The 19,643-nt window shown below is 34.6% G+C and overlaps 1 protein-coding gene across 1 annotated transcript in view; it reads right to left on the bottom strand.

Moving 5' to 3' along the window:
* Window positions 1-15,563, bottom strand: part of LOC136032557 (protein argonaute-2-like) — a 52,597-nt gene extending 37,034 nt beyond the window's left edge. Inside the window, exon 1 of the mRNA XM_065712827.1 lies at window positions 15,421-15,563. Within this exon, the coding sequence (XP_065568899.1) occupies window positions 15,421-15,439 (19 nt within the window). The 5' untranslated portion in view covers window positions 15,440-15,563. The remainder of the gene's footprint in view (window positions 1-15,420) is intronic.
* Between the last annotated feature and the right edge of the window lie 4,080 nt (window positions 15,564-19,643).

Below are 19,643 nucleotides of genomic sequence, written 5' to 3'. Positions count from 1 at the left end.
GACGAAAAAATGGCCCTGTAGCCCCTCAAACATCCCTCTATCCCCCCGTTGCCAGTTTCTCAATAGAAAGGTGAAAATGTCGCACCTTATTTGAACTACCTCTAAACAGTGATTTTCAATTCTTGTGACTGGAGAACCAAAGTAGGCGCAATCCTGTCCAATGCAATCCAACCAAAGTGTAGCCATGCCCATGCAACAACAATCTACTTGCCCCTTGATCAGGGCTCTAGCAGAACAGAAGGTATGTTGTAACGTTTGAATCAGAATGATAAAAGGTACTTAAAATTCGTATGAGTGAAGGCAAAATGCGGAGTCATGTACTTTTCAATATTCCCTCTCCCTGCCAATTTACTGACAGAAAGACGAACATGTGGCCTTTTGTTTGAAGAGGAATCGTGAAAGGATTTCTGATCAATATTAATGGAAGCATCAGCATGATTAGAGAAAAATGTACTATAGATCCCTCTAATACCCAACCAAGAATCCCTCTAATACCCCTACGAACGTTTCAGCACAAAGATAAGCATGTTGCACCCTGTTTGAACCAGAATTATGCACAAATCATAATCCTGTATTACCAGAGTACCAAAGTGTGACAATTGGCGGTGATGCTAATTCACTAAAACATAGCAGGAATGGAAGGGTACTTCTTCTACTTTTCCTTTTTTTCAAACAGCATGCAAAACAAGGTATTTTCCAAAATCAAGGGGAAGACCTTTGAACTGACACCCATGGTCATGGTCCCTCCAACAATCCCTGCCTCTTTCACCTCCTAATCTTTATGCGTAGCACGTAAAGTGGACAATATCCACCCTCCACAATCAGTGTTTTAGCAGAAAGGCAGACAGACTGCATCTTATGTAGAGTAGAATCACACAAGACTTTCAGTCTGTAAGAAAAAATGGGCCCTTAGTCTCTTGCAATGCCAATTTTTTAGCTGAATGGTAAAGGTGCTAAGTCTCCGTTTGAGTCAAAATTATGCAAGGATTTTTCTTGTGTATGATTAGAAAGCCAAAGTGGGACAGTTGCTATTTCAACAACATATACTATTACCTCCAGCTGTTAAATAGAAAAGTAGCATATTACATTTTGTTTAAATAAAAAGAAGAGCAATGCTTTTAAATTTATCCAATTTTAGGCAAATTAGGCTTTGAAAACCATTTTCCCTTTGACTTGCAGGTTTTTTGTGAACAAGCAGGCATGTTGAACCGTGTTTGAAGTAGAACCATACAAGAATTTCTGATCCGTTTCGTTTGGGACACACAGTGAGCCCTTGGACCCTCCAAGACGACCTCCACTTACATTTTTCAGCAAAAACGTAGGAAGGAATTTTTCACTGATTGGTTAAGAATTTATGGGGCATAACCTTGGGCCACAACAAAGTATTTCCATTCTCCAAATTCTGGTTCATTTGGAACCTGCCAGGCAAGTAATATTGTATCAAAGGAAAAGAGAAGATGAATTTTTAGGGGCATTCACAACCCTCGAGCCACGCCTAGCTGCTGCACCGATTTCTCCACATTCACCTGAAATTAAGTAGAAGAGTACCTACTACAAATTTTTACAATCAAACTTAACAGCCCAGGTACTAGCAGGCTTCCATGTTTAATTGACTTGGAATTTCTCTATCAATCATAAAAAGTGTAAGCATGACTCATAAAAGGGGTTCATCTTCATGGACAAGGGGTTACATACTTGCGCTAATTGGTCAATACTCTATGCATTCCATACATTTTAGGCAGTAATATTTGTCTTAATGCAAGCGGTTATGCAACGACTGTAAATAATAATGAAATGCAATTATGTAGTTTGATGATTATTAATAACGTGTTTATGTGGCAATCACTTGGGGATAGACATGGATTCAAATTGTTTTCACCAAAAATTAAGTACAAAAGAATGTCAGATGACATGTGTTGATACAATGTAATATAGCATTGACTTGTAGATGCTGCAATTTTATATAACAACACAAATGTTAGATTTTATATTTTGAGGCAAAGCAATAAACCACTGGTGCAGTATGCTGCATTCAAAAACTAGCATCCTTGAACATAAAATGAGAATAAAGTCAGTTTTAGGAACAGAATATATCTCAACTTAAAATATACCATTTTTAGATTTCTGATGTAAGCAATCATATTGACAATACTTCTTGAATACTAAGGTCTCTGTGTAGGCCCTATAGTATGTTGCTACAGCAAGGTTTTAACTCTGGATCCTGTATTATGAAGCTAAGGTCAAACCCACTGAGTCACCATAGGAGATTTAAATTTCTGAGGGGGTCACAATTACAATATTTAAATAATGGCAAAGACACAGAGTCAAAGTGTTCAACTTTTGTCTATAAAGCTGACCAAAAGTTGCTATAGTACCTCAGATTGTCCTAGAAATCAATCTAGCATGTCTTGAGATTTATACGTCAATCTGGAACCAATTTAGGTAAAAATATGCGTAAAACAGGAACATTTTTAACCCTTAAAATTAAGCATAAAATAAACCACAATAATAAGCAGAGATAAAACAGCACAAGAAGCAGCTAAGGCACATCAATCAAAATAAAAGGCAAAATACCCTTGGTAAGCCAAATAGATACAAAAATTACCATATTAGCTTTGTTGATAAATTAAAAATTCATAGTACAGAATAGCTGTATTTTCTCTTAAATTTCTGGTAACTATGCTGTCAATGCTATCGGGTTTCAACAAACATTAGATTTTAATAGATTGAGTGATTACAAATAGTTTTTGTTCAAGATTTAAGAGTGACTAAAGATGTATATTTTGCACTTTTCCTCTCTTGCAAATCAACAGTGGACTAATGCAAAGATTTATCATGGTGGAAGGTCAAAAACATAAATCACAGAAATTTCTACCTCTGACTGACTGACAGGCTTGTTTGCATAATTTTTCATGACACAACTTATTAATGTTTATATTGGTTGACTGAAGTTTTAGCTTTAAGATGTGATAAAGTGGGATTGCTTTAAAATACATCTTTCATTACTTAGGATTTCACTTAATTAAAGACAATTTTATTCTGAATGAACAATTCAAAGAAAAATTCAGAATATGTTATCGGTTAAAATGAGCAAGAAAAATCAGATTATAAAAAAGGCAAGTTAATTAAAACCAACAAATTATATGTGCATATAAACATATCATCAACTTTCATTAGCAAGAAAAAGCAAAACAACCATACAAACTGCATCTATTCAATCAACAATCTTATCTAACATGACAATAACCTGGTTTTGACACAAGATACCTAATAAGTGATTAGCATACTTGTACACCAAGGGGTTTAGGAGGTGTAGCCATTCTCCTAGTAAAAAAGTGCGCACAGGTAACCCTCAACCCCCTAATTCAGTTGTTTTTGTCAATTGCTAAAAAAATTTTATGACTGTAATAACTCATTACCTGACATGCAGGGATATGGGGAGCTCTCCCTTAAGGTTCATCAAAATAACATCCACTCAAAACAAAGGGAAATTTTGGTGCAAAATAAATTTTCTGGCACTTCAGGTAAATCCTTTTGTAACTCCATCTACAGTTTGGTCTGTATGCACATATATAATAACCCCCCCAAAAAAAAAAAAAAGATAACTGATAATGCTTAGACTCTTATGGAAACCTATGGCTATGGTTTTGGAAAAACAAATTATACATTAAAGTAACTATTTCTGGTAGATTACTGTTATCAAAGGTAAAGGGAGATATCCACAAGCTAGCTCACAAAGTCTGATTTGCTTTACGCTAGCATTTGTAATCAGTTGAAAGTTGCCAGGCCAAGATTATTTTTGGCAAGAACTTGCTTTCACCTACTTGGTAAGTGAAACTAGACCATTGGATAAATGGAACATTTTGTGGTCTTATAGCCTTGCTTTGAATTTTTATAGTTCTTGAAAGTTCGTTTTAAATCTATGTTAATATCTGAAGGTCCTATTTTTTCAACTTCCCCCACCAATATACCTTTGAGCACCAAATTTGGAGAGCAACATATAGAATAAGTTGCCCATTTCAAACATTAATTTAAAAAAAAAAGTTTTTCCAAGGGAAGTAAAGAGGAAAGTTGAAAATTAAAATGGATAAAAATTATTACTTCACAGCCTAGCGCTTTACTGAGAACACAAAAGTCAAGCATAAAAACAGGAATATTGATTTGGGAGTCAGAAGTGAGTATTTTGCCTGACAACAATAAACGAATATATAGGGCTTTTCATAGTCTTACACCAGTTGTGATATCAGTAACTTTCAGTATACAATTGAAAATATTTATCTTGAAAAAATAAGTGTAAAATTAAATATTTTTTAATAACCACAAAGTAATTGAACAGCATATAGAAATATTGGATTGATTTATCAGGTAGCATTTTGGTCTTGCCAGCTATAATATCAATAGTGAGTAATATACAGTCTTAAATTGTAAGATATATGCTTTAATATTATTTAAATGAAGATCAAATAAGAAATAATATGTTTGCTTTTAACAAGATTACAGCCTTAGCTACAGCCATTATTTCTTGCTGGGTTTTTTTCTGTATATAAATTCCACATAAGAAAAAGACTTTGACTTTCATTTAGCTTAAATCTAGTAAAAGAGTCAACCAAAATTTTTACGAATTTAGTATATGACATGACCTCATTTACATGTCACAACCTCTCTCTATACTCCCCTAGACTGGCCAAAGAAACCAAGTATTTCAGAAGACTGGTTGGCATCATTTTTAAAGAGGAATAAAGATTTACCACTTATATCCCCCAAAGCGACAAGTCAATCAAGAGCAAATGATTTTAACTACATTGTTTTAGAAATTTTTGAGCATCAATCCATATTTCAAAGGAAAGTACAAGGCTGACAGGATAAGGAAAGTTGATTAAACTGTCCTGCCTAAATCTAGAATGCTAGCTCCTACGGTGTTGAAGGAAGTTTTATGCACTACCTCCACCAAACATGGTAAAATTATGACACTAGTCTGCTTTTGCAGCATGTCTGGTGCCAATATGTCTCTGGCATTTATCTTTCCATGAGTCAACTACCAAGCTCGTGTGCAAAGCAGTGGGTCACCAAGAGCACTAGGTCTAGCTAGTCAAAGCAGATGGGTCACCAAGAGCACTGGGTCTAGCTAGTCAAAGCAGATGGGTCACCAAGAGCACTAGGTCTAGCTAGTCAAAGCAGATGGGTCACCAAGAGCACTAAGTCTAGCTAGTCAAAGCAGATGGGTCACCAAGAGCACTAGGTCTAGCTAGTCAAAGCAGATGGGTCACCAAGAGCACTAGGTCTAGCTAGTCAAAGCAGATGGGTCACCAAGAGCACTAGGTCTAGCTAGTCAAAGCAGATGGGTCAATGGTAACACCTTAATTGAGTTTATCAAGCATTTTGTGATATATACAACATCAATAAAGCAAATCTAGTATTAGTCTTTGATTACTTGTACAGACTGCAGTGAATTAGGTGTTATTTTAATACTTTTATTATAATTTTATATATCTGAAGCCCTGTTTTTGGTATTTTATAATTTTATAAATATATATATACATATTAGAAAAACTGCAAATCTAACAGTTTAGCATGGTTTCCAAACCAATTCTGCCAAACTCAACCCCATGGGTAAGGGTTGCTTCATATTTTGAAGAATGAAAAAAAAAATGAAAACAAATTTTCCCTTTTTAAATAATATTTTAAAACAATATCAAAGGTAGTCGTAACAGATAATATATATATATATATATATATATATATATATATATATATATATATATATATATATATATATATATATATATATATATATATATATATATATATATATATATATATATATATATATATATATATATATATATATATATATATATATATATATATATATATATATATATATATATATATATATATATATATATATATATATATATATATATATATATATATATATATATATATATATATATATATATATATATATATATATATATATATATATATATATATATATATATATATATATATATATATATATATATATATATATATATATATATATATATATATATATATATATATATATATATATATATATATATATATATATATATATATATATATATATATATATATATATATATATATATATATATATATATATATATATATATATATATATATATATATATATATATATATATATATATATATATATATATATATATATATATATATATATATATATATATATATATATATATATATATATATATATATATATATTATGATGAAGTCAGAACTACAGAAAACTAATGACTTAGAAGAATTACCATTTCAAAAAATTGTATCTGAGTCAACTCTGACCTCCCCTATCTTAGGGCTATCTGGGACCATCAAGGTGCGATGTCAGAAAAAACATGATTTTTAGAAACACTATAAAATCAGGAATCTAAAGGAGTCTAAAACTTTAATTTATTTATTTTATTCAAAACAGGAGAAAGTCATAGACTTGCTACATGTAATGTTGTCCTTTTTTATTATAGCATTTCTGGTAAATATCTAGTGGTTCCCTCTTTATGAGGAAGCACTATAAAATCCTGGAAATTACTTTAAAATATGATTATAAAATACTTACTTAGGCTAGTCTAAATCATCTTTTATGGCTTTGCTTCACTTTACCCCCCACTCCTCCTAACGGCCAAATATATGGCCCTAGTTTTAGCCTATACACTCATTGTATTTTTATTAACACGATTTTTCTGACAATAGGTTCACTTCAGCTGCTGTGTCTTGGGAACTTTACTGTAATACCTTAATGAAATGCCACACTGTTCTTATAAAGGAATAATTCACAATTCAATGTTTCTTTTCATTTTCTTCAGAAATATAATTATTTTCTATGATTTTTCTCATATTTGTCAATACTGTCTAGTACTTGGTACACATTTGGTTGTAATCATTTCCTCATAAAAATGTCTATCACTTCCATGTATAGTGTTTGAATTTCTGGATACCTCAATAGCAGATGTTCTACACTTTCAGGGTCATTGCAATAGGTTTCCTCATGATCCCAGAATTTGGCTTTAAAGTATCCTACTGCTGCATGATTTGGTTGGAGTCTGAATATCATTTTTTCTTCTTGCCTTGTCGAATTTTTGAACATATTTCTTTCTTGTTTACAGTTTTTTTTTTTTTAGTGACAAATAAATTTTCTAAAGTAGGTCTTATTGATTCAAAATTCTGATGTAACATTATTTTCATCATCTGACTAAACATCATGACTTGATAAATCAAATGCAGTGGCAAAATCAAATGCAGGTGTTCCTGTCTCAACAGCATCTTTAGCACTTCTGCCTGCTATTTCATTACCTCTTATTGCAATGTATACTGGAATCCATTGTAACACTAAAACTTCCCCTCTTTGATTTTTGTCTGTTCATGAAAGATTTGCTAAAGTTTGCATTATGCATTTTAAATTGAGCACATGATCACACTCTCTTCAGTTACACTTTTGTCCACAAATTTGACAGCTTTTGTGATTGCATATACTTCAGTTTGAAATGCCTTGCAATCCGAGTTAAATTTCCATGAAACCTTATTTTTGGTGCAACATAAAGCTGTCCCTATATTATTCTCTTCTTATTTAGCTCCATTGGTAAATATCATAACATAACCTTTGTGACATTGGTTTAAAAGAGTCTAGAAACATGCATTGAAATTCTGGACAAATTCTGAATTATAAACCAATGTATCTTATCTGCTAAATTTGTAGATGACAACATAGTTTAGCTACAATGAAAGTGAATGCATCACTTAATGCACTTTCTTCTTTTTTAGTTCTTTCATAAATCAATAATTGCTTCTGGGGGAAACTATGTTTGACTCCTTAATAAGGTCCCAAAAAGGTAAAAGTCCATGCATAACCAACAGTTTAAAAACATATTTCAAAAAAAAAAACTGTTAAGTGAGAAAAAATTGCCATTTGTAGCTGATTCAGGACTGGTAATTGCTACTTTCCTTAGTCTTAAAAAGTATAATGTTACATTGAAAACAAATTTGCAGGAATTTTTAATAAGTTCCTTAAACAATTCAAAAAATGAACTTCACAGCATAACTGACATTTTTTTAAATCACTATTTTTAAATTTTTGGTTATTATGGGCTGTTTCGAGCTGTTTTAGCCCATTGAGGGCTTAAAATGTTCCCCCAGAAGCAATTGATTAATCATGAAGGAGCAAAATAAGGCATCAAGTGATGTATTCACTTTCATTCTAGCTAAATTATGTTGCCAGATACAAATCTACCTCTTATTTAACATTATGGAGGGGTCTCTGTCAATCCTTCAATGTGCAGCATTTTCTATATTTTCACATTAATTCCTAACCAACTAACTGCTGCTTGTTATACTTTTTGCCATTAAATTAAAAAGAAGAAAAGTTGCATCATTGAAAATTTAACAAGTAGGGTAAAAGACTTCTTTTCTTTGGCATTCTGGAAAAATAGAGATAGATTTTTGGACTACCCCTATTTTACTACACCATGACACAATGTGAGTGTACTGACAAGATCTTGGCATTTTTCACCAATAATTTGTCATCATAAATTCAAAATATGGTCTCTGTTTTGATAAGCAATTGAAGAAAAAAAAATTATTTAATATTTGTGTTTCACAAAATAAATATCAAGCAATAATAGCTGCATTTTTAGAATCAGAAGACAGCCAGTTTTCTGTTAACATGTGAATAAAACTGAAACATTGAAAGGATATATACATGAAAATAGGATAATTGGTATTTCCAGAAAGAGGTCCTTCTAGGTAAGTCACCTTAAATAGTTTTACCTTAAACTAGGTAATCTTGAACAGTTTTAATAATAACCATTTTGATGCATAGCTTATATTTTTAGCTATTCATTGATAAATGCAATTCTTCTCAATTTCTATTTGGTAATAAGATGTGAGGGTTTGAGGAGTTTTACATAATTTTGCTCAATTCCATACTGGTTTCTTATCCTATGCCTAGGTTATCCATTGTTTTACCTTAAATTACGTTAAATCACATCTTCTAGTGACTAAGGTTGAAGAACCTGTAGATGTCACCAGGTAATGTTGATTTGATATTCATGTTGCAGTTCATGAGTGACCATCACTATTTACATATATATAGGACAGTTTGGTTTCATTGTTGGGTGTTACTAGATGTATTGCTGGTTGGGCGTGTTTGAGGGCTAAAAGGGTGGGTGGCAATTAATAGACCTTGCTGGAAGACACTGGTTTGTCCCACTGCGTCTTCAGTATCTTGCCACTCTAATCACAGTCACCACCAATCTTGAAGCTGTCAACTGATCTGGCTAACTTGGTAGATTTACTGAGTGAATTCCACAGTAGAACAACATGATTGGTGAAGAAGTTGAACTTTTCATACTTCCTGCTAAATTTTTGACACAGTTTTATGGGATTTGCTCATGTTCTGGTGCATTCACTGTGATCAAAAATAGGCTTAATGGTATAACTGGTCATCATCTTAAATGTGAGGATGACATTTCCTCTCTTTCTACAGTACATTATGGTAGACAGGTCAAGCTTTTCTAGTTGTTGCTTGTAGGAGATTTGTTGTTTGGTATAAGGGAGCTTGGCTGCTCTATGCTGGACCTTCTCAAGTACCTCCATGTCACACTTAAAGTGTGGGTTGGGAACCAATATGCCAAATCAAGGGCTGTGTAAACTAATACTACTACTACTAATAATAATAATAATTACTCACTGCAGCACCAAACCGCCTGAGGCCAACACAGCTATGCATGTTCCTCCTCCAACCTAATCTATTCAAGGCCTCCCTCCTTACACCCTCCCAGGAAGTTCCTATTTCCTTTAAATTTTTATTTATGACATCCTCCCAACCCAGACAAGGACGACCTGCTTTCTGTGTAGCCCCAGACAGTTGGTCAAAAAGGACAATCTTCAGCAATCTGTCATCCTTCATCTGCAGAACATGGCCTAGCCTTCTCAACCTTTCTTCCATTATAGCCCTAGAAAGCAGGATTGAACCATATTTTTTGTACAACCTACTGTTTGAAATACAGTCAGTCAGCCAGGTACCCAGAACAATCCATAGGCAATTTCTCTGGAAAACATCTAGTAAATTTTCATCTGCTTTTCAGAGCACCTGTGCTTCAGAGCCATATTTGACAACTGTAGCTTCTAATATTCTAATCTTGGTTTGCAGACTTATCTTTCTACTCTTCCAGGCTTTTTTTAACTGTAGAAAAACACCCTGAGCCTTAGCTATTCTACTTTTAACATCTTTACTAATAATACTACCAAGGTAAGTGAAGCTGCCAACCTGATCAATATTTTTGTTACCCAACACCACCTTTTCATCTTCACTTGTTCCTAGCCTTAGTAACTTAGTCTTCTTCACGTTAATTTTCAAGCCTATTCTAGCACCCTGAATTCACAGAACCTCTAAAAATTCATTCATTTTCCTCACATTTTTGTCTAATATGCCTAAATTGTAAGCATAATCTAAGTCCATGAGCATTTTTCCTCCCCATTTGATTCCGTGGTCTCCAATTGCCTTTCCTGTGCTCCTTAAGATGAAGTCCATCAAAATGATCCATATAAAGGGGGATAGAACATATGGTTCTTAGCCCTTTTGATAGGCTGGTTCAGGTGTGGCAGTGTATTTGATACCTACAGAAATCAACTTGAAGTGTATGTCCTCTGAGCTTGGAGCAGTGTTCTTAAAATTTTGCCAGGCTAGCTCAATGTGTCCCTTGACAATCACTTGGTCCCATTCTACTGCCCATATTATCTCCCTGATTTTTCTTTAGTTGGTGTAAGTTTGTTGACTAAGCAGCAAGTCATGACAGATGCGGCTGCTGGCACCAATGGGAGGGAGGTACTCAGTATTCACTAACAATCCTGGGTTGTTAGTAATTGTCAAATCTAGTAGGGATGGCATCTGGTTATTCTTATGCTGGGGCAGTTGGTCAATTACCTGATATAGGCTATTGCTACCCAAATATTGAACAAAGAGGTTGCTGACAATACAGCTTTGTTGATAACCCAAGCCCTCAACCCATTTGACATCTGCTAAATTCAGGTCTATAAGAAGAATTAAGTCCTGATTATCATGATTGGATGCTTGTTCAGGCTACTGAATTAGAGCTTGGTAAGACACAAGGGCATCTGGGGCTTCTATATATGCAACCTATCAGTAATGGTTTCCCTAATTAATAATACTGACAAATGCTCAATCCATGGGGAATAATCATGAATGAAAGATAAATCTCTAACCTACATTCTCTCCTTTATGTAGATGGCAGTGCCTCTCCTGTGGTTAAATAGACAGATTTAAGAACAGGCAATATCCAGGTATCCTGAAATGATTTTCTGCTGGTGGGTTACTGGAGTTCTTAGGGGTCAGTTAACAAATACACAGTAAATCATAATCTTCAGTGATGGCTTGCAGTTTCAATTCCAGAAGCTTCTTTGTCACAGTATCAATGTTTGTGTAAAACTGTTTCAACACTTTCTTTCTACTGACTGTGTTGTTATTATGAAACAATTTCAGTAGACTTTTGTAACTAATGTTTGCTGAGCTAGAGCATGAATGGAAAGTATCACTATTATCATCATCAACACTAACACTACTAGAAAACATTACAGTTGGGCTTGTTTCAGTGGGCAATGTGTCAATGCTCCATTACTACCCTGTTTTTTTATGACTGAATCTATTTATGCTTTTCCCTTTCTGCCTTTGTGCAATCAAAGTGAAACTGCATGTCCCCTTTTAGCTCTCTTAATCACAGTCTCCTTTTTAATCCTGTAACTGTCTTTGAGGAAAAGAATAGGCTTAGGGCAGTCACCTGGTTTTGGAGAATTGTTTCCAAGTTGCTGTGGCTTCAGAACAATGATGGATAGCAGGTTGTACAATTGGGCAAGATGGTCCTGAACAAACATTTGCATGTCAGCAGCCTCTCCACACAATCATGGTATTCTATATGCCGCAATGTTAAGCTGACGTTTCTGTCTTTCTCTGTCCTCATGAATAAATTTGGGGGTAAAATTCTGGTTTAGCTACTTTTTGCTATCTTGGAAAGGGGTTAGATTAGGAAAATAAACTTTCAGGAATGGGTGTATAGACTAAATTATGTCCTGGGAAGGTATTTTGAAGTACCTTACTTCTTCTCCCTCTAGAGGGCAGTGGCCTTTGATGACCTGAAGATTTTTGTGTTATGAAAGTGAAACCTTGCAAAACAGATCTTCTGCTTAAATGAAGCACAATAAAAATGAATCCAGGGCCAAAAACGTACTCTATTACCAAGCTTCTATGTTAACCCTTCTCTGATTTCTTAGTCTTAGAAATTTGCCTACTCAACAGCTCACTCAAATTTTGACAAAACAATATTTGGTAAATGTTCAGTTTCATCACAAGCTGTCCAAAGTGTGCATTGCTATATATAGTAAGATTCTGATGGTTGCATATTCTTTCTTTGTCATTATTAGAGAAGTGCATCCACTTTTTAGCTTTTTAAGATCCCCTCCAATGAGACTAAAAATGTGTAAAGTGGGCTTCCTTATAGGTAACATTACATATAGAGCAAAGTGTATTAGTCCATGAGTCATGTGGGCAGCAGGGTAAGGTCTGTGTGCTATATTTATTCAACAAAGAGGTAAACTCAAAAAAAAAACTTGCCCTGCTGCCCACAGGGCTCATGGACTAATATGTTTTGCTTTATAGGTAATGTTACCTGTCAGCAAGCCTACTTTATGGATTTTTAGTTTGCCTTGTGGAGGAAGAGGGTCAACCAGATACAGATGCACTTTACCCAATATTTACCTTAATTTTCAGTTATTAATTTCTTTCTCTCTGGCTTTAGTTCTGAAAATACAATTTCTGCTATTTGAGTAAAATTTCAAGCCTATATCAATTTTTTTTTTCAACATTTTGGAAATGTATTTGTATATCTTTAAAATATTAAAAATTGGGACTGAGCAAAGTTGTGAAGCTGAAAACAATTTTGTAATACTTCATTTAAGCAGAAGATTTATTTTGCAGTTTCACTTTTAAAACACACAGATTTTTCAAGGTCATCAAAGGTCAGGACTCTAAGAGGGTGAAGGAGTGGAGATTGGTACTTCAAAATACCTTCCCAGCACATACTTTTGCCTGTAGACCTATCTCTGAAAGTTTCATTTTCCTAACCTAACCCCTTTTGAAGAAAGTAGCTTAACTAGAATTTTTACTACAAAAATAATTCAATTAGAATTTTACCATTTTGAGCATAAATTTGTCAAATTGGGAGGGGGTACACTGAAGCAAAGTAAATTTAGGAATGACATAGCTGGCCCAAATATGGCTATACAAAAGTTAAAGTAGACTAGTTAGCCTACCAGACCTTTTAAGTGTTTCCTTATAGACAGTAGAGCCCTCAATATTGATATAAGTCCAGGTTAGGGGCTAGGCTATTGAGAAGAAAACATATTAAGTAAACAATTCATGCTTCATAATTTGCAGAATAATTATAGCCAGCAGATTTTGTATGCAGCCATTCTATACTTAAAAGAGTAAAAGACCTCTTTTTGGGGAAAACTACTTTTTTGACATTCTGGAATAATAGCAATAGGTTTTTGGACCTGCTTTACTACAAAATGATGTGAGGGCAGTAACAAGAACCCTGCCTTCTTGGTAAAATTTTAACCAACAATTTGTCAGCATAATTAAAGATGGGGGTCTGTTTTTACAAGCAATTGAAAAGAAAAAAAAATGGGTAAAATTCTAGTTAATTGACTTCTTGCTATCTCAGAAAGGGTTTAGGTTAGGAAAATGAAACTTTCAGGGATGGGTCTACAGGCTAAAGTATGTCCTGGGAAGGTATTTTAATGTACCCATCTCCACTCCTTCTCCCTCTAGAGGGCCCTGAAATTTGTCTACATGACAGGTCTATACCTATTGAAATTTTGAAAAAACAACATTTTACCTTAATTTTCAGTTACTAGTTGCTTTTTCTCTGCCTTCAGTTCTGAAAATACAATTCCTGTTATTTGAGTAGAATTTTGAGCCATATCAATGTTTTTTTTTCAAAATTTAGGAAATGTATTTGGGTATCTTTAAAACCTTATAAAATGGGATTGAGCAAAGTTATGAAGCTGAAAGCAATTTTGTTGTATTTTAATTAAGCAGGAGATCTATTTTGCAAGGTTTCACTTTTATAACACACATATTTTTAAAGGTCATCAAAGGTCAGGGCCCTCTAGAGGGAGGAGTGGAGGTAGATACTTCAAAATACCTTCCTAGGACATACTTTAGCCTGTAGACCCATCCCTGAAAGTTCCATTTTCCTAACCTAAACCCTTTCCAAGATAGCAAGAAGTCAATTAACTAGAATTTTACCAGAAAATGTATTTAACATTTGTTATTTATAGAATAAGTATCAAGCAATAAATCTTCCATTTTTAGCATAAGAAAAAAGGCATTAATATATGAATAAAACATGAAACTCTAAAAGGATATAGGCCTTTACATCAAAATAGGGTAATTGGTAGGCCTATTTCCAAAAGAGGTCCTTGTATGTCAGTCAGTAAACTAATAGCCTAATTTCAAGTGATTGATCTTGAATGATATTAATAATAACCATATTGATGTGTAGCTTAGATCTTTAGCCATTCTCTGATATATTCAATTCCTCCCAACCCCTCTTTGGTAGCAAGATGTGAGGGTTTTAACTTTAGCATACATAATTTTGCTAAATTGGATAGGCTTACTGTTTGTTTTTACCCTATGCAAATAAACAGTCCAAAACATACAGGCTATTTCTAATACATTTCTCCACCCATTACTGGTTTTTCTGGTTCTTGTTTTGTCACAGTTGATTCAATTTATGGGTACACAGACTGAAACAAAAGTATAGCCTATCCTATTTGGAGAATATGCTACATAGGAAATATCTAATTGTGGTTATAAGCTATATTTTCACACTAGGGGGGGGGGTGAACGGTTAAGTACAAGAGAGCTGCATGTAAACTATGTTAGCCTAGGCTACAATTATTCTGAATATTTTTAAGTAGCCTAAGAATTGTTTTCTTTACATGTTTCCTTCTCAATAGCCTCTAATCTAGACCCATATCATGTTTCCTTTAGGAGAGCCTGCAGACTAAGCCTGTGCTACTTTATTAGCCTATCTAAACATCAACAAATTTACTGAAATTCATTTTCTAAGGCCTACCCTAACCCAACTCATTGAAAGGAAGGCTGAAAGTAAGCTTATAAAATCTGAGTAAATTATAAAAAAAAAGAGCCTTCGACTTTAATTAGTTAGCATTGCAGAGTTTTTAAGCTAGAAATACTAGGCTTTAGTAGATGAGCATAGACAATTAACAAAAATGACAATGTTTCTAAGTTACAAAAAGCAATATCCTGAATTTACTAACCTGAGGGGACAGAAAACATAACTTAGAAACAAACAAATAAACACTAAACTCTCGGCCCACACCCACTCAATCATACAGCAAAAGCAAGACAATACTTTCAATATGGCGAATGTTTGGGTTTTTGTTATGAAAGTGATGGAAAGAATTCCGTCTACGACAGATTGCCGTTATTTCACAAATCCAATACCTGATACTGTAGTTACAATTATTGATTATGATCAATAAAATTACCAAGGTAACAGACAAAGAGTATGGGAAACTACGAGTTACCAATACTCTTTAGTGACAGATATAATAGCAGCCTTTATCAGACTTTGCAATATTCGTAAAAGCTTATGAAACTCAATTATCAACAAACAACTTGGTGCAGATTCAAGACAAAACACTTAAGACCAGTGGCGGTTCTAGCCCTGGGCAGGAGGGGGCAGCTGACCCTAGTTTCTCTGACATTATACTCTTTTTATTTCATATTTTCAAACTCATATGGTATATCTTCTCCCCCCCCCCAGATTATGAGGCCTAAAATTGCTAGTGCGTAAGACTGTCGGAAACTTGATATGTAATGGCGTGGCGTGGGCATAGGATTAAATACACCTCAAAATTCGAATATATCAAACAACTAGCTGTTGGGGTGGCGCTTCGCGCCACCCCAACACCTAGTTGGTGGGAGCGCTTCGTGCCCCCACCCCAAGACCCCCCGCACGCGTAAGTCGTTACGCGCCATATTAGTTACGCACCATTGTAGTTGTGTCCCTGTGTCCCACCTGTGAATATATATATATACATATATATATATATATATATATATATATATATATATATATATTTATATATTTAACTACGAAAAACCTGCGAATATACAACATTCTTGGCTGTCCCATTGTCTGTGCATATAAATAGATTGTCAGGTATACCGACTCTTGAAAATGCAACATATAATTGTCCATGGGAAAAAACAATCTGTATTCAGATCTATACCTCATTATTCTAATGATTGCCCTTGAGCTTTGTTGATTGCTAATCGAACATTCCCTGTATCCCCGTCGTCATTTATATATCCCCCTGTGCCCCCCGGCGCCCCCGTTGTTGTTGTTTCCCTGTGTCCCGGTTGTCATTTGTGTCCCGGTGTCCCAGTCAGTAATTTCTCTTTGAGTGTCGCGGTCGTCATTTATATTCCCTGTGTCCCGGTGTCCCGGTCGTCATTTTTGTCTCGGTCATCATTTGTGTTCCGGTGTCCCGGTTTGTAATTTCTCTTTGAGTGCCCTGGTCGTCATTTATATTCCCTGTGTCTCGGTCGCCATTTGTGTCCCGGTGCTTTGTTGATAGTGATTGCTAATCGAATATTCCTTGTGTCCCGGTCGCTTTCTCTTTGAGTGTCCCGGTCGTCATTTATATTCCCTATGTCTCGGTGTCCCGGTCGTCATTTGTGTCCCGATGTCCCGGTCTGTAATTTCGTCAGTCGACAAATATGACGTCAGTCGATACATAAACATGACGTCACTCAACACACAGAAAACTTATTTATATATATATAGATACGTGGTAACGAACTGTAAGTAAGGAGCGACTCGGGTTAATGGGATTTTTATAGCACAAAGTTCCGTTTCTGAGTTTTGGTATACATGAATGATGAAGTCTCCAGTATTCAAAACATGATCTAAACATAAGAAGGACTCCTTCAGTGAGGAAGAAGCAAAATCTTGTTCTAATAAGAGCCATACAATGCCAGTCAATTAAAAAAAAATGATTAGAATTAAAAAGAATCTACGTAAGCACGGTAAAACGTATGAAGTTAAACCGCTGCTTAAATATGAAAAAATGAAATACCAAATTCTTCCAATTACAAATAAAAATCAAGGAATGGTAACCTACTAGGCCAACACAATCAAATAATAAAATAACAAATTCTTGTAGAAAACCCAAAATAATATTCATTTCTATCTACAAAAGAGCTCTTAGATGCTGCTAATAATCTGAAAAAAATTGTTTTATATCGATCCCTACCCTATCTCTAGATACTCCTATCATCCAAACGCTGTAGGCAACTAGACGAATAAAAATATCAATCACGAGTAGGCTACTCCACTGTAAACATAGCTTATTTAGAAACCCCTGAAGGTGTGTAACATTTCAGAATTACTATCTGTTTTGTTCTCTGCATATAATTTCACATATGTTTTCCATTTTCGAAAAGTTTGAATTTTTTTTTTATGACGTCACTTGTCCATGGTTAACCAGCACTTTCCAGGGTGATCAAGGGTAACTTATCAGACAATTAATATATTTCAAGTAGTAATGCTACCAACCGTTGACGTCATTACGTCTCGTGAAATGATAAGGACAAGTGACCGGGCTAGTCGGATAAGCGATTAGGAATGTTCAAATGCACTAAAAAAAAGTACAGCAATTATCGAAGAGATAGTCAGATAGAACTAATTCAAACCTTTGCCGATTGCCTTTCAAAACCTTTGTCTTGAATCTCTATTGAAAGTACTTTTGCTGGCAAGCTTTCAAACTGTTGTTTTAAACTGTATTCCTGTGCAAAAGAAAGGTAACGAAAAATTATAACAGTGTTCTGGCCGTCACAACAAAGCTTTATAGACGAATTGTTAAACCAAACGATGGTTTCGAATGTTTCGACCTTAGGCAGCTAAGAAACTATGGTTTTAAATTCATCACCCAGAATCATGTTCATCTTGTGGACAGGGTAATAATTTTCAAAAATCTTGATACTTTATCTTGGAATTGTAATAATCTGGAAAATTTTTGCTTCAGTTTTATAGGGGTTGACTTATAAAAAGCCTTCGTGTTAATCAACCATAATACAAGGTATCTAAAATGAATTTGAATTTGTCCCTTATTTTATTACAGCAGTTGCGTCTTTCCTTTCTAACTGAAAACAAGCAGTTAAGAAATTTACATGTTCATTCCGTTCCTCTCTAAAATTTACAATTGTGTGTCCCAGGGATCCCGGCATGGCCTAGTTTTCCTTGATATTACTAAAGCTTCGATGTGGATTTTGCGAACAAGTGTAAACTTGTTGATACAATTGTCTTGTAGACGCTCTATAGAAATTCACAAGTGCCCCAATGGCTTCGAACTCATTCAACTGCATACACTACTAACGATATGACAGTTAATCCATCAGAGCATAACAATTTTAACATTTTTCGTACTTAGGACCCTCTTTTCTTTCAATCTCCTTCGAAATGTCCGTTAGAACTACGAAATTACGTTAGTACTTGGTATAACAATCTCAAGTGGTTTAAAATCAGATAACCACATTAATGATATAATAAAACGCGCAAATGGCACATTTCCCCCCTTTGAATCTCTTACAAGTTTAAATGTCCAAGACCTCAATATATTGTGAATTTCTCCCTTATTTTTACACCCAATCCTTGAGTATGCCAACCCTGTTTTTGGCATCCTGGCATATCCAGGGAATTGCAGGATAGAATAAGGACCCCTAATGTCTCCCTTCTCCCTAAAGCCAATCTGGCTTCCTTAGCAAGAAACTTGCGTATCTCACCAATAGTGTTCCCCAAAACCCCCCAATAAACTGACTTTCTTTGCCCCCCTTGCATCCTCCCCTCCTTTAGACGTCTCTCTTGTTCTGCCTCTAAATCCTATTGTTTACTACAAAAAGATTTTCTACAGAAAGATGTAAACTTTTATCCATTATATAATTGAACTATGTTGTGTAAAGTCTTCCGTTAATCGTATAGGGCTTGCCTTATTAAATATTAGACACCCTATTTTTATTTTAGTTTTTATTCTGATAGTTTCATGTACGACATGTTTTGTCTTTAATTACTTTTAATGTTTATTTGTTGTTTTGCTCTTTCTGTATTTTCTTATTTTTCTTCTTCCTTTGACTTCTTCTATACTTGACATAAAAAGCGATTTCAACTCTATTAGAACGATAGGTAGTCTTTCTGAAACAGAGATTGTCTTATTAGAGTCTCTCTTGTGCGTCAGATTCACACGATGGGCTATGTTGCGCCTCACATGAGGCACTGAGAGGGCGGTAGGTTGCTCTCCGATCAATTTGGTATTGAAAAGGGTACAATGTTTCAGAAATTGCATTAGAGCTCACCAAGCGAGCCCTTCTCCAACTTTCTACAGCCAGCTGTCCATTATGACGATTCCTGGCAAAGAAATAAGTAGATATCTATAAAATGCAGGATGCAAATGACTCATTAGCAAGTCAGCTGTGTTAA

This window comes from Artemia franciscana, chromosome 11 (genome assembly GCF_032884065.1).
Source record: "Artemia franciscana chromosome 11, ASM3288406v1, whole genome shotgun sequence".
NCBI lineage: Eukaryota > Metazoa > Arthropoda > Branchiopoda > Anostraca > Artemiidae > Artemia > Artemia franciscana.
The sequence above is the reverse complement of the archived record's forward strand: the minus strand, read 5'-3'. Positions and strand labels throughout refer to the sequence as shown.